The sequence below is a fragment of the Coregonus lavaretus genome (genome assembly GCF_964263955.1).
Source record: "Coregonus lavaretus genome assembly, chromosome: 28".
NCBI classification, from domain to species: domain Eukaryota; kingdom Metazoa; phylum Chordata; class Actinopteri; order Salmoniformes; family Salmonidae; genus Coregonus; species Coregonus lavaretus.
In genome coordinates, this window is record NC_140015.1 from 13,482,129 (window position 1) to 13,498,207 (window position 16,079).

At 45.8% G+C, this 16,079-nt stretch overlaps 1 protein-coding gene across 1 annotated transcript in view; it reads right to left on the reverse strand.

Annotated features, from left to right (window-relative positions):
* Positions 1 to 11,073, reverse strand: part of LOC311103313 (C1q-related factor-like) — a gene marked incomplete at its 3' end in the record, with an annotated part of 34,708 nt that extends 23,635 nt beyond the window's left edge. The window contains exon 1 of the mRNA XM_084144859.1: positions 10,366 to 11,073. Coding sequence (XP_084000985.1) covers positions 10,366 to 10,968 — 603 coding nt within the window. The 5' untranslated portion in view covers positions 10,969 to 11,073. The remainder of the gene's footprint in view (positions 1 to 10,365) is intronic.
* Positions 11,074 to 16,079: the final 5,006 nt, after the last annotated feature.

The window sequence follows — 16,079 nt, forward strand, 5'->3', positions numbered from 1 at the left end:
AAACAAGAAACGACTCGTGAAGTCCACGGTAACAATGACCGAACACGGAACAAGAACCCACAAACACAAAGGGAAAATAGACAGTATAAATATGGCTCCCAATCAGAGACAACCAACGACCGCTGACACTCGTTGCCTCTGATTGGGAGTCACTCTAGCCAACATAGAAATAAACACAACAGAATTACCAACATAGAAATAAACACATAGAATGAACACACCCTGGCTCAACATATAGAGTCCCAGAGCCAGGGTGTGACAGTACCCCCCCCTAAAGGCGCGGACTGCGACCGCGCCTCAACCTGAACAAAACAGGGGAGGGCTGGGCGGGCATACCTCCTCGGCGGCGGTTCTGGCTCCGGCCTTGACCACCACCCTCCAATAAACCCCCCATAGCGCCCCTGGTCCAGTCTGGCCCCGCCGGCTGGAGCTGAACTGGACTTAGCAGGAGCGGTTAGCTTCAGCTCCATAGTGGAGCAGTTGACCGGTACCTTACCAGGCACCGGTGACCCAGGCACGGGTTGTGCTGGACTGACGACGCGCACCCCTGGCTTGGTGCGTGGAGGAGGAACGGGCCTTACCAGGCTGACGACGCGCACCCCTGGCTTGGTGCGTGGAGGAGGAACGGGCCTTACCAGGCTGACGACTCGCACCCCTGGCTTAGTGCGTGGAGGAGGAACGGGCCTTACCAGGCTGACGACTCGCACCCCTGGCTTAGTGCGTGGAGGAGGAACGGGCCTTACCAGGCTGACGACTCGCACCCCTGGCTTGGTGCGTGGAGGAGGGACGGGCCTTACCAGGCTGACGTCTCGCACCCCTGGCTTAGTGCGAGTAGCAGGAACAGGCCTTACCAGGCTGACGTCTCGCACCCCTGGCTTAGTGCGAGTAGCAGGAACAGGCCGGGCCGGGCTGGCGACACGCACCGTAGACTTGGTGCGAGTGGCAGGAACAGGCCGGGCCGGGCTGGCGACGCGCACCGTAGACTTGGTGCGAGTGGCAGGAACAGGCCGGGCCGGGCTGGCGACGCGCACCGTAGACTTGGTGCGAGTGGCAGGAACAGGCCGGGCCGGGCTGGCGACGCGCACCGTAGACTTGGTGCGAGTGGCAGGAACAGGCCGGGCCGGGCTGGCGACGCGCACCGTAGACTTGGTGCGAGTGGCAGGAACAGGCCGGGCCGGGCTGGCGACGCGCACCGTAGACTTGGTGCGAGTGGCAGGAACAGGCCGGGCCGGGCTGGTGACGCACACCGTAGGCTTGGTGCGTGGAGCAGGGACAGGCCGGACTGGGCTGGCGACGCACACCGTAGGCTTGGTGCGTAGAGCAGGGACAGGCCGGGCTGGGCTGGCGACGCACACCGTAGACTTGGTGCGTGGAGCAGGGACAGGCCGGACTGGGCTGGCGACGCACACCGTAGGCTTGGTGCGTAGAGCAGGGACAGGCCGGACTGGGCTGGAGACACACACCGTAGGCTTGGTGCGTAGAGCAGGGACAGGCCGGGCTGGGCTGGCGACGCACACCGTAGACTTGGTGCGTGGAGCAGGGACAGGCCGGACCGGGCTGGCGACGCACACCATAGGCTTGGTGCGTGGAGCAGGGACAGGCCGAACCGGGCTGTGGAGACGGATAGGAGACCTGGAGTGAAGAGCGGCCACAACCCGTCCTGGCTGAATGCCTACCCTCACACACTCTGTGTGAGGCATCCGCACAGGACGTACAGGGCGGTGTATCCGTAACCTGGTGGCCTTCTGAATCCGCCCCTTTTCTGCCTCCGTCAGCCCCGTCGTCCATGCCGTGTGCCCCCCCCTAAAAAAAAAATTCTGGGGTTGCCTCTCGCCTGTCCGACGTTGACCCGTTTGGCGCCGCTGCTCCTCTCTACGGCGCGCCTCCACCGTCTCTTCTCCCGGCGCTTCCTCCCATTTCCAGCCCAAGAGCTGCCCCTGGACACGCTGCTTGGTCGTTGCATGGTGGGTTCTTCTGTCACGATCGTCGTAATGAACAGACCAAGGCGCAGCGTGATGAACGAACATGTTTAACTTTATTATCTTTAGTGATAATAGAACACAATCAACAAAACAAGAAATGACTCGTGAAGTCCACGGTAACAATGACCGAACACGGAACAAGAACCCACAAACACAAAGGGAAAATAGACAGTATAAATATGGCTCCCAATCAGAGACAACCATCGACCGCTGACACTCGTTGCCTCTGATTGGGAGTCACTCTAGCCAACATAGAAATAAACACAACAGAATTACCAACATAGAAATAAACACATAGAATGAACACACCCTGGCTCAACATATAGAGTCCCAGAGCCAGGGTGTGACAGCTGGCTCTAACAGCCACCCAATCAGTTTGCTCCTGTTCTTAGTAAACTGATGGAGAATATTGTGTTTGACCAAATACAATGCAATTTTTCAGAGAACAAGTTAACTACTGACTTCAGCATTCATAGAGAAAGGCACTCAAATTGTAATGCACTGACTCAGATGACAGATGATTGGTTAAAATAAATGGATAATAAGATTATAGTTGGAGCTTTATTGTTAGATTTCAGTGCAGTCTTTGATGTTATTGATCATAAATTGTTATTGAAGAAATTCACTTGCTATGGCTTTACATCTCTTGCCATCACATGGTTGGAGAGTTATTTATCCAATTGAACCCAGAGAGTGTTCTTCAATGGAAGCTTCTCTAACATCAGATATATACAGTGTGGTGTCCCTCAGGGCAGTTGCCTTGGGCCGTTACTCTTCTCTATTTTTTACAAATGATTTGCCACTGGTCTTACACAAACCTAGAATAACTATGTATGCGGATGATTCCACATTTCAGCACCCAAAGCCAGTGAGCTCACTGAAATTCTAAATAAGGAGTAACAGTATCAGAATGGGTGATTAGTAATAAACTGGTCTTAAATACATCTAAAACTAAAAGTATTGGATTTGGTTCTAAACATTCTCTAAGACCTAAACCTCAACTGGAGTTGTGTATAAAGGTAGTGACCATTGAGCAAGTTGAGGAAGCTAAACTCCTAGATATAACGTTAGATGGTCAATTATCATGGGGAGGGGTATATCTGTTATTAACAGATGCTCTACGTTTTTGAAACAAAAATCAACTGTACTAGTTGTTCAGGCTCTGGTCTTGTCTTATCTTGATTACTGTCCGGTAATATGGTCAAATACAGCAAAGAAAGACCTAGCAAAGCTGCAGCTGGCTCAAAACAGATCAGCACGCCTTTCCCTTAAAGGATTATTATTTTTACAACCAAATCAAAAATGTTTATGTAAATTGCATATTATATAAGGGTCCAGACACCTTTTGTGTGATTGAGAAACTTAGCCCAAACACCAAATCACTTCCTCGTCCTTGTTGTGTAGTATGGGGGCACCGGAAAAACATGAACAAAAGTTCAAAAACACCCAAATACGTCCTTTTACAAACAGCAACACTCTCAGTATAGTGATACAGGTCATTGGATGTGGTACACATGACATTGCGTCATTCCATACTTTATCCACAACATTATACTCAAAAACATGTGAAATCATGGACCCTTCTATAACATGCCATTTATATCAAAAATAGAGATGTGGTTGTAAAAAAAGAAAACTTCTCAATTAACTGCACATACAGAACTAACATGAACAACATGCATTCCAGTCTTTCCTGGTTGAGGGTTGATGAGAGATTAACTGATTCTCTTCTAGTTTTATGAGAAATATTACTGTGATGAAAATGCCTGATTGTCTGCATAATCAAATAACATTCATACCCCACAAGACATGCCACCAGGGGTCTCTTCACAGTCCCCAAGTCCAAAATGAATTCACGGCAAAGCACAGTATTATACAGAGCCATGAACAGAGCCATGAACGCCCTTCCATTTCCAGTTACTCAAGCAAACAACAAAATTACCTTTAAAAAAAATGCACACACAAATGAAAACAAACATGCACATACAAACACACTCTGACACACAAATTATTTTGTTGTTGCATTGTTTGTATATCTTTGTATTAAAAATGTGTGTGACTGTCCTAGTCTATCAGTGTATCAGTGTTTTGTTACTTGTGATGTTTTGTGTTTTTTGTGGACCCCAGAAGAATAGTAGCTGCCTCTGCAAAAGCTAATGGGGATCCAAATAAACAAATAAATAAACAAATAAACCAATCTGTGAAGATGATTGCTGGACTTCACTTCACAGCACTGTGCGTCTACTTGGATAAATCAATTCAAAGGAGCCAGTGATGGACTGTGCCAAGATTTTCCCCTAGTTTCTATACTACAGGCCAGAATCTTTCGAGACTGTTTTTGCTTTCTAAGCAAAACAGTATTCCTGAAGATAACCTCCAAGAGCAAAACTTTGTATCTCCAATAATAATATTCTGGGGCTGTAGTTACAAGACACATATTGATATTAAATTGTCAATAAAGGTATGGACATCAACTGTGTACTGCTGAAGATCACCTTGAATGGATAGAACAGAGCAGAGGAGATGTAGAGGGCAGTACACAGTACACAGGGGGTGTGCGCGTGCGTGGTGGGAGGCAGGGAGCAGTAATTGTTGGGGAAGAGCCATATGCGCTGCTCGGAGGACGCTGGAGCTTATTAAAGAAGGAGACAGAGTGATTATTCACCCAGGGCCCTCCTGAGAGAGTGACGCTCACGTCATTGCTTTTAATTAACTCTGAAACAGTTCTGCGGATTAATAACAATATCAAGAAGGGAACAGAGGAGGAGCACAAACACATCCTGGATCTGGTTCAAGGTTTTTAATTACGATTCAAAAGCCTCTTTGGCATGACAGAACTCTCTTTGCCCCGCCTCCCTATTTTGTATTTTTCCCTCTCCATTTGTAGTAGTAAGGCAATGGATTTGTCTCTATTGTCATTGACTCGTCTCCCAGGGTGTCTCCAACTCAGGGTGTCTCCAACTCAGGGAATCAAGACTCTGACACAGGAAAAAGAAGCCAAGGAGAGAGGAGAGGAGTGGAGAGGGAACTTGGAGAGCAGATGAAGTGCAACGGGCTGAAAATAGACTCCTATTTGCCTGCTTACCAAGAGGAGCTAACTCTTTGGTGTAGCTTGAAATGTGTCAAGGTGCTGGGGACAATGTTGACACTCTTCTAAAGCAACCCACTGAACCAAAAGAGGGAGAGGAAAGAAGGAGAGGGAGATAAAAACAGCATGGCTGTTGATGCTAGACAGAACTTGTAAAGAGAGGATACAGGGGGCAGAAAAACTGCAGTGCTAGGGCCTGAGAACCTGCAGTTTCATGATGCACCAAGGCCAAAGGATGATAAAATACTGGCATTGTCTGCTATTCCCAGTCCTCCTCAGCCTCCTAGTCCCTACACAGCTTCTCCCGGCCTTAAATGAGCAGAGGAATGCTCCGGCCCAGATTGCCCTGCTCTAGGACCATCAGCCTTCCTGTGGCCACTTCATCAATGACACAGCACAAGTTTCCCCACATTTATAACCATTCACAGTCATTTACACAGGCAGACACACTGGGGTCTCACCTCCACACCAGACCCACAGACAAACCCTCAGACAGACCCACAGACAGACTAACACCAGACCCACAGACAAACCCACAGACAGACCCAGAGACTCACACAGAAAAACCTTTCTAGCAAGATTCTCTGGCTATAGTGCGTGTCAGCTACACCCCCCTCTAAGCTATGCTCAGAGAGAGAGAGAGAGAGAGAGAGAGAGAGAGAGAGAGAGAGAGAGAGAGAGAGAGAGAGAGAGAGAGAGAGAGAGAGAGAGGGGAGAGAGAGAGAGAGAGAGAGAGAGAAAGGGTGAGAGGGTGAAAGAGAGAGGGTGAGAGTAGAGGCATGTTTCATTAGCCAGACAGTTACCACTTTATAAACATTACCCAAGTCTCTGGAGATGTGCGTTGCCTGTGTCTAACTTAAGTGCTTCCACTCCCTCCTCTTGGGAACACAATGAAGCGGGAACAGAAGGTGCTTTATAGGAACATATGTTCGCCTTCGTCTATTATGTATCAACGCTTTTACATCCCCCATAAACATTATGGTGGAGTGAGACATTATATATAGAAGAGAGGCCCTTCATGTAGCCGCCACCTCCCCTCTCCTTGGGTTTGCTGGGTGAGAAGTTTGGCAGCTTGGATAGGTCAAAGGAGTTGAACTCAGGGAACAATAGTGAGACTTGCAAAATGACTGCAAAGAACTGTGGCAGTAGCAAGCAAACAGACACTTTTCTGGTCTCTTTGATTTCCTGCCCTCCATGCTTATGATGTCGACACTCTTTAACACGGCTGAAATGGATTTTACTTAATGAATCACTTTTGATTCCAGTCCCGTCCAGTGATCTTATCACATTTTCATTAAAATGAATATATCACCAGCACACCAAAACAACATTTTGGATGAAAATAGAAAGTAGCCTAGTCTATAAAAGCTGTTGCACAAAATGTACAGTACATCAGATAGATTGTTACTGACATTTACCTCAACCTTTATGTTGAACCCCTCACATGCATTATCTTCCTACAATGTTACATTAGTATTCCATGGCATGGCTGAAGCCTCCAGGTGCCTCAGGGGGGATATGTCAAAAGCAGCCGTGGACAATAGGCCTTCCCCTCGAGGACACACTCTCAGTGTCCAACAGACATAAGATCAAAAACACCACACTGAGCCGGCCAACAGATATGCCTCTGAAATGGTATTTATTTTTCTGAAATATTGCCCATCTCCAGAAGGGCCTGTTGCTCTGGTAACAGTGCCTTCATGCCACAGTGTTAGTGGATGATGGAGAGCTCTGACCTCACTGGTCACAGAGACCAGACCCAGCACTCTTTACAATTAAAAAAAACCATTAAGGACACCTTCCTAATGTAGAATAATTTGTCCTCAGAACATCCTCATGTCAGGGCATAGACTCTACAAGGTGTCGAAAGCGTTGTCTCCAATGCTTCCCACAGTTGTGTCAAGTTGGTACTCCCGAGTGGCGCAGTGGTCTAAGGCACTGCATCGCAGTGCTAGCTGTGCCACTAGAGATCCTGGTTTGAATCCAGGCTCTGTCGTAGCCGGCCACGACCGGGAGACCCATGGGGCAGCGCACAATTGGCCCAGCGTCGTCCATGGTAGGGGAGGGAATGGCCGGCAGGGATGTAGCTCATTGTGGGTTCGATTCCCACGGGAATGAAAAATAAAAAAATAATGTAAGTCGCTCTGGATAAGAGCGTCTGCTAAATGACTAAAAAAAAAAGGAAAAAAATATATATAATACAAAAATAAAAAAGTTGGCTGGATGTAATTTGGGTGGTAGACCATTTGTGACACACATGGGAAACTGTTGAACACAGCAGCGTTGCAGTTCTTGACACAAACTGGTACACCTGGCACCTACCATACCCCGTTCTAAGGCACTTATATATTTTGACTTGACCATTCACCCTCTGAATGGCACACATACACAATCTGTCTCAATTGTCTTAAGGCTTAAAAAGCCTTCTTTAACCTGTCTCCTCCCCTTCATCTACACTGATTGAAGTGGATTTAACAAGTGACATCAATAAGGGATCTTAGCTTTCACCTGGATTCACCTGGTCAGTCTATGTTGTGGAAAAAGCAAGTGTCCTTAATGTTTTGTGCACTCAGTGTACCTGTACCTGTATGCTTTCTTTCCATTTCAGTCATATTTTCTCTGTAATTGTAAAAGTAAGCAGGAGGGACAATGGCCCATTCAAGTGGTTTGACAATAGAATATACCAATTAAAACAACCCCTCTGTGACCATGGCAACATAAATTAAAGAAGGCTGGATAAACATGTCTTCTTTCCTATCCTATATTTGACAACAACAAGCTTTACATTAGATTAATAACCTGGAGGCTATAAAATATGCTGCCAGAATTACCCTTAGGCCTACATAGATTTAAATTCAGATTAGTTTCTTATAGTTGCTAGAAATCTATATGCCTTTATGAAAAGAAGTGTTCCCTAGCTGTTTTTTTAAAGAATGATTGCGTTCTCTCTCTGACCTATACTGACAACAGTTGACTCTATGGAGATCCCCATCTAAATTTAAAATATAGCTCCAATCAAATGCACAGAAGTCTGAGCCGGAGGCAGGAGTTGCCAGCCCATGAATCAGAATGCAATTGACTGTAAATGGTCAAATGATCGAGTACATTATGTGTAATAGTGTTAGGCAAAACATCCATTAAAGCATAAAACATAGCAGGGAAGTATGTGCTCAACAGAAATGGCATGATGTTGTTTTGCGCTCAACCCCAAACCTCTGCCTTAGCAATAGGCCTACAAGGTAACCTTACAGATTAAGTCCACCGTAAACATTTTTAAACTGGCCTGCCTGGACAAGTTAGATACAGTCATTATGACAAATATATTTACAGTACTCTATGTGAACTACATATTAATGTTTTATTCCATTATAACATATCATTTAGGGTATTAATATAATATTAGGGTAATGAGTCAAACACATCTACTTTGCATTTATAATTAAATGTTCTGCAGAAACACTGGGAGCAAAATGTTTAGATCTCCTACACAAATACATAAACGTAGCTAATTAACATTAAACAAAGTAACTCAAAAGTCTAATTGACAAAGCAATATGTTGGAGACCATGCTGTTAGGGTATTGAAAAACATTGCATGGGGCTTAATGAAAGATAATTGTGAGGATTTGAATGATACACTATAGGCTAATGAGCTGTAAAATGTAATGTAAAAAGGTGATGCGACGTTTACCCTATACGCAAGTGGTCATGAACAGATAATAAGAGGATATTCAATCACAAAATATTTGATGCCCGCTAAAGCTGTTGTATAATTTATCGTTGACTCGATGCATATTGCAAATTACTTGAAAATAAAAAATATGTTTATCTTACACTCTCCTGAGCTTTAGATGTTGCCGCCTTGCTGGACGATAAACTTCTCGAGTAGCATACACTCGAGGTACCTGAGAGCACCCCTAGGGCGCAATAAATCAATTTCAAGACCCTTCAAGTGATGCGTAAAAAAAAGCAGAGAATACATCATGCAAATTATATTTATTTGAAGCCAATGACACGCAAATATACACCCGACATGATAAGCAACACTTACATTTTCCAGTCTGTCGACACTGTGACGGATAAGTAGGCTAATTGTCATCCTCTTGTTTTACGCACGAGACGTTTGGATAATTACCGTCTTGTTGAGTCTCTCCGGGAGTACAACCTTAGATTACATGTCATTAAATAAGTGAACCCGAAAGTTAAATGTAGCACAATGTAATTTGTGTCTGAACGCATTACTTGCTGACTTGCTGCAGTTCACAGATGTATCGTGCACAGAGAAGCAGACCGTCCTTGGTTCACAATGAAACTTTTCGCAATAATAATAATAATAATGATAGCCACTGTCTGGGAATTAGCTTACATTTTTTAAATTCTTAAATTATCTGTCGGCTGACTAAAAGCTGCATCTGCTATAGTGCGCTTTCACGCCACTCCTGTGATTCCTTCTATTTCATGCATTTTCCCTGTCTAATAAATGTAGTCTACACAAACAGAAATGCAAAATCCGAAATCACTGGTTAATATCTTATTTCTGAAAATATAAATTATTTGTTCCAAATGCGTAAAGCTCTGAATCAATTATGGAATAGGGCTAGTCTTAACTGACAAATATAAGCTTCTGTAAGTCAGGCACATACGCTTGTCTCACCTTCTTTTACATTCCAAGTGAAAGAAACAATTATACCAGTATTATATGGCAAACTTCTCAATTTTGTAACAAGTAGGAAAGAACAGTGACATGGACTTCCCTGAACTCGGGGTTAACTTTCTGTCCATTGATTTGAGGGATGCGGGCAATGTCAGTGCGTATTTATGCAATGACGGGACGCGCGCCAGATTACACATCATCCTCTCTGGGCGCGTTTGGTGCCACAGCTGTGTGACCGTCATTTGCTCGCTCTGGGGGGTTTTGGGAGCGCACGGCAGATGCTTCTGCTACCCACCAGCCTTCCGTTTCCTCGGAAATAGAGCCTCTGTAATAACGCCGTTTCAGGGCAATTTGATTGTGAAGCTCCGATTACATTTCCACCAACAAAGTTACCACAGTGACAACAGGTGACACTCAGCGATAGAAAGGAGAGGGGGAGGGAGAGAGAGCACAACAGAGTATCAAGGGATAAGGTGAGATATCTGTAATTTAGAAGGGACCTGAGGCTGTAGCAGAGAAACCATTGGAGTGCTAATTAAAAAGAGGAGTAAGCAGTGAGTGGTAGAATGTATAAGATCCCTCTATGCTGAGTGACTGAGCAGTACATGACAGACAGAAACTTGGAGAAGTGAATTGACTCACCTGTTCGTTTTTGCAGAGGTCTGCCCACATACTGGTCCCATCCCCTCCTCTCATCAGCACATGGTAGATGAAGAAGTAGGTGCCAGGGATGCTGCAGATGAACTTGCCCGAGATGCCGTCGTAGTTGTTTCCCAGGTTGGTGACCACGTCATCAAACTTGAGGATCTCATAGCCTTCATGGGGGTTCTTAAGCCCTGCGTAAAAGGCCACCCGGGGCACTGTGCTGTAGGTGGCCGTGCTGATAGCTCCGTTCCCCCCCAACCCCAAAATCCCAGTCCTCCCTCCAGACCCTCTGTCTCCAGGGGGTCCCACTGGCCCCGGTGGCCCTGGCTCTCCTGGTGGTCCCGGGGGTCCAGGTTTACCTGGCCTACCTTGCTTGCCCTGGGGGCCCTGCAACAGCGTGGAGGGCATGTTGCTGTTGTCGCTGAGGGCCTCCGCCTCCGCCTGGATGCCACTGGAGCTGGTGCTGCTGGCCGTGGTGCCCTTGTTCAGGTAGGGGTCACACACCATGCGGCAAGTACCCAGCATCTCAAAGTGGCTGGTGTCGGTGCCCACGGAGCTGACCAGCACGGGGATGAGGACCACCAGCACCAGGACCAGCATGACCCCGACGGCAGCCGCCACCAGGGTCTTCCTCCCGATGCTGAGTCGGGGAAGGGGCTGTGTTGCCAGCGTGGCTCTCCCGGGAGCGGAAATGGTGACTGCTGGGTGTGGGGAGCCTGCCACCGAGGAAAGGGACACGGGGATCCCAAGAAGAGTAGGAGGAGGAGCGGCTAGTGTGTGAGGGTAAGAGAGAGACCCACATACACTCACTGATACGCCTCGCTGCTTTCACTCACACACACGGAGGTAGTTCCCGCACACTCTCTCTCACCAGCGTGCACAAGAACGCACATAGGGAGCACACACATATACGAGCCGACATATAGAATTTAGTCCCAAACTCTTTGCATGAATAAGAAAGGAGAAAGAAAGTGGATACAAAGGAAGGAACGCTCAGGAGGAGGAGTGTGAGAGAGAAAAGAGAGGAATGGCAAGAGGATGAACAGGGAGAGTGAGTGTGAGAAAGAGAGACAGAGAGAGCAGTCATAGAGTCCGCGTATGTGTGTGGTGTGTTTGTGGTGACGGATTCTCAGGCTTTTTATACGGCAGTAGCAGCCCCCCCCCCCCCTCCCCCCTCCACTCCTCCTCCCCTCTCCTCCTCCTCCTCCCCTCCCCTCTCCTCCTCCCCTCCTCTGGTTGGCGTGGTTATGAGTGGGGGAAGGAGGGAGCCCCACACCGTCCCATTCCCTCTCTGTCTCATTCAGAAGGGCTCTCATCACATCACATTACTTTATACCACACTACACTCCCTCTGAGCCAGTGAGGAGTCAACAAACTCTCTCCATCTCCCTCTCTCTTTCCTCTTTTTTATACTGACTCCTCACTCCTTCCTTCCACTTTTGATGCTGTTTCTCTCTCTCTCTCTCTCTCCTCTCTCATCTCTCTCCTCTCTCTCTCTCTCTCTCTCTCTCTCTCTCTCTCTCACCATCTCTCTCTCACCCTCTCTCACCCTCTCTCTCTCTCACCCTCTCTCTCTCTCACCCTCTCTCTCTCTCTCTCTCTCTCTCTCTCTCTCTCTCTCTCTCTCTCTCTCTCTCTCTCTCTCTCTCTCTCTCTCTCTCTCTCTCTCTCTCTCTCTCTCTCTCTCTCTCTCTCCTTGCTTTCCTCTCCCTCTCTCTTTCCTCTCTCTCTCACTCCTCACTTCTTCCTTCCACTTTCGATCCTGTTTCTCTCTCATTCTCTCTCTCATCAGCCTCCAGCCTCTAAAAATAAAGATGGAGCGCAGGGAAAGGGAGCTGCATTTTCCTGGAGGTGGGTGCCAGAAATGTATATTCTTTCTACATTTTCTATCTGGTGTATCCACACACACACACTGAAACAAAACATAATAATTACCCCGTTTTTTACACATATGCTTAGATACACTGACAGCTTTTAACCCCCTAGAGTAGATTGACGCAAAGAAAATAATCAGAATCCGTCAGCTTAAGCTAGAGACATGTTTTTTTGCATTAGATGCGTCTCAATCCACCACATCCACCAGTGTTGCACTTCCGCATCTGCTGTGAAAGGTGACAGAGCTAGAGTGGTGTTTGTCAGACAATGAGACAACCCGAAAATCGGTCTTCTCACGAAAACGTCTGTAGCGTCCGAACGGTTTGACCTACAAAACTATTGTGACCAATCTGTGGAAAGGGGAGACTCTCGCGAACACGATGGTGTTCTCCGTTTCAGGAGACTCGTCTGAAGTCGGTACCGTCGATGTGCCAACTTCTGTTTGGTAGCATCCGAACCGTTTGGGCTACAAACTAATGGGACTGTCACGCCCTGGCTCTGGGGACACTGTTATGTTGAGCCAGGGTGTGTAGATCTATGTGTTGTTTTTCTATGTCGGGAGTCTAGGTATGGTATTTCTGTGTTGGCCAGAGTGGTTCCCAATCAGAGGCAACGAGTGTCAGCTGTGGCTGGTTGTCTCTGATTGGGAGCCATACTTATAGAGGCTGTTTTCCCACATTAGTTGTGGGATCTTGTTTCGAGTTGGTTTGTGTTAGACTGTGAACTGTCACGTTATCGTTTTGTTTATTTTGTCGTATATTGCTAAATAAAGAGTATGTTTGCCTGCAACGCTGCGCCTTGGTCCTCCTCTCTTACCGACGATCGTGACAGGGACCCAACAGTGGAAAGGGGAGATTCTCACAAACACACTGGTGTTCTCTGTTTTGCTCATCTGAAGGTAACCGGTACCAGATTTTTTCAATATCTCCTAGATTTAGGACAGACACTTCAAAACCTTGTTTCTTATGATTTATTTTTTGACTGTACTATTTTTTGACACACTTTATGAATGTGTTATTCAATGTGTTTCTATGGGCTTTAGTAGTAAAGGCCAAAATCAATATTTTATCAAATACTTTTTTTACATATTTTTTTTATACTGTACCTAAAGGGGTCCTAAGATTCTAAATCAAATATTTGACCATCTTAAAACAATTCCATACATCATCGTATAATCCCCTCCCCCAACATCTTAGACTCTAAATAATTAAAATGTGTATGGTGTTAATTAAGGAGGCTAATGCCAAATACCAACAGATGAGCCAACAGTACATACTAGTAGCACAAATCATAACTCTACTGTTGGATGGGTTGGGGGTGCCATCACTTTCTTGTCTTTCCTGGCAGACAGCCTCCTCCTGGGGGAGATTGTATTTGGGGCAAATGACAGGGTTAAAGGTCACTGGGGAGGTGACTTCCATGGTTTATGTGTCATTGACATTGTATTCCACTTTTTGCCCTCTCGCAGTGTCAATAACCGCACTTCTCCACCTCAATGCTCTGACACCGTTTCTTATTGGTATCTTTTTTTAGCTATTGATTTCATGGTTTTATTAAATTAAGCGACCCGTTTGATGGGGGGAAGATCTCTGCGCAGCAGTAATGTCATATATTTGACATTTTCATCTTTCAGAGTGATGAATGATAAATATGGAGGGAAATGACAACATTAGAAAATAGTCAACATACACAGTTCTCCTCCTATGGATTATGTCTTTGTAGAGGAGGTCAATTCAGTTATGTCTGGATTTATTTAACATACAGTTGAAGTCGGAAGTTTACATACACTTAGGTTGGAGTCATTAAAACTTGTTTTTCAACCACTCCACACATTTCTTGTTAACAAACTATTGTTTTGGCAAGTCGGTTAGGACATCTACTTTGTGCATGACACAAGTAATTTTTCCAACAATTGTTTACAGACAATGTCAGGAATTGTGAAAAACTGAGTTTAAATGTATTTGGCTAAGGTGTATGTAAACTTCTGATTTCAACTGTAACTCATAAGGCTGAGTGAGTCTGTATCTTATACAAATCTACTAGGCTTTACCAGGGATGTGCAAAGTAATTAGTCATGGCAAACAATTGGGGCTAATATCCTTGAGTGCTGTTATTCAGCTTTTATTGAAGTTGTTGTTGTTGTGTAGTGATGAGGGCCAGCATTGTGAAACATGATGTAAACCTCCTACAGATGGAGGGCTTTGGTGTTGTTTGCAAGGTTTGGGCATGCTTTCATGGAAGATTGAGATGGATCAATGCACACCAGGATAACTGAACATTTGTCACCACTAGGCTTGACGTGTCAGCAATTATAACAGACCACTTCTGTCTCTTTATCATCATTAAACAGCAATTGCGGTGTTATGGCATAACCAGTTGGCTCTCTAATTCATCATACAGGGCGAGTCCATCCACAGACACAACACACAACCCAGATAACTCACAGAAGACCAGGTGTGTGTCTGACTCGGTCGGGTGTATATTTGCCCAGTATGTGTTAAGCCTTATAATTGTCATGGAGTTTGTCCATATGAGGAAGCACACAATACCTAAATTGCTTTCTGGGTTTGCTTAGTGGGATTGTTTGTTTTAGGCACCTGCCGGCAGTACCTGCCAGTTAGTCTGTTGTCAGTGCCCCAAATCTCTACATCTCTCAACCACTGAGAGATCATTTCACAGCACAGAGGACAAACACACAGAGGTAGAGATGAGAGAGAGAGGAAGACAGGCAGGAGAGAGGGCGACAGAAAGAAATTAAAGAACAGGAGAGAAGTAGATGGAAGCTGTGGGAGTTGAGGCATCTCAGTGGAGTAGGTTGGTTGGTTGGTTGGTTGGGAAGTAAGTAGGGCGGACGGAGCCAATGAAAATCAGTGTCACCGTTTTATGGGGATTGATTTGTCATTGAATGGAAGGAAATGTCTTGTATTGAAGTGACAGAACATTGAGGGTTAAGCAGCAATACACTTCATGCTGCTTACTCTCAGCGTGTGAGAACTCTCTAGGGCTTTGGAACAAACACTTAAAAGGCTAAACCTTCTCCTCCCCCTTGTAATACCATGAGGATAATTCACTTAGCTCCATGTCAAAGTCCTTTTTTCCTTATCTCAGTATTCTTAACACTCGTGACTAGAATGGCTGAAATATTATACATTAGGAAACGAATGGCTCACTTGAAAAATAGATGTCAATCTCAATGTGACTTCCTTGGTTAAAAAGGATAAATACAATAACATTGAAAAAATTGACAATCCTAAAAGGGACATTGTTTCAGCAATCAGACCTGGTTGGTTTAGAAAAGATAATTAGGAAAAACATTGCGGGAGGCTCACAGCTCAGTTAAGCCTTTCCCCTATCCCCTATCCTATGGAGCTGTTCAGTGGAAGGGGGTGCTGGAATCCCCACACTGCTCTGCAACTAGCACCATGTGAGAGAGAAGTTAAACCTGATGTTTAATTAATGGTGGTTATAAACAAGGTTGTTTAGTGTGTGAAAGGCTTATGAGTGGTTTCTTACGTTGATTTGGTGCCAATCGTCAAAGTAGCCGACAAAACAAGAAAGTTTGAAACATGCTTTCAGGTTTGTTTCTATTACATTTACATTTTAGTCATTTAGCAGACGCTCTTATCCAGAGTGACTTACAGTTAGTGAATACATATTTTTTTTTTATACTGCCCCCCCGTGGGAATCAAACCCACAACCCTGGCGTTGCAAACGCCATGCTCTATCAACTGAGCTACATCCCTGCCGGCCATTCCCTCCCCTACCCTGGACGACGCTGGGCCAATTGTGCGCCGCCCATGAGTCTCCCGGTCGCGGCCGGCTGCGACAGAGCCTGG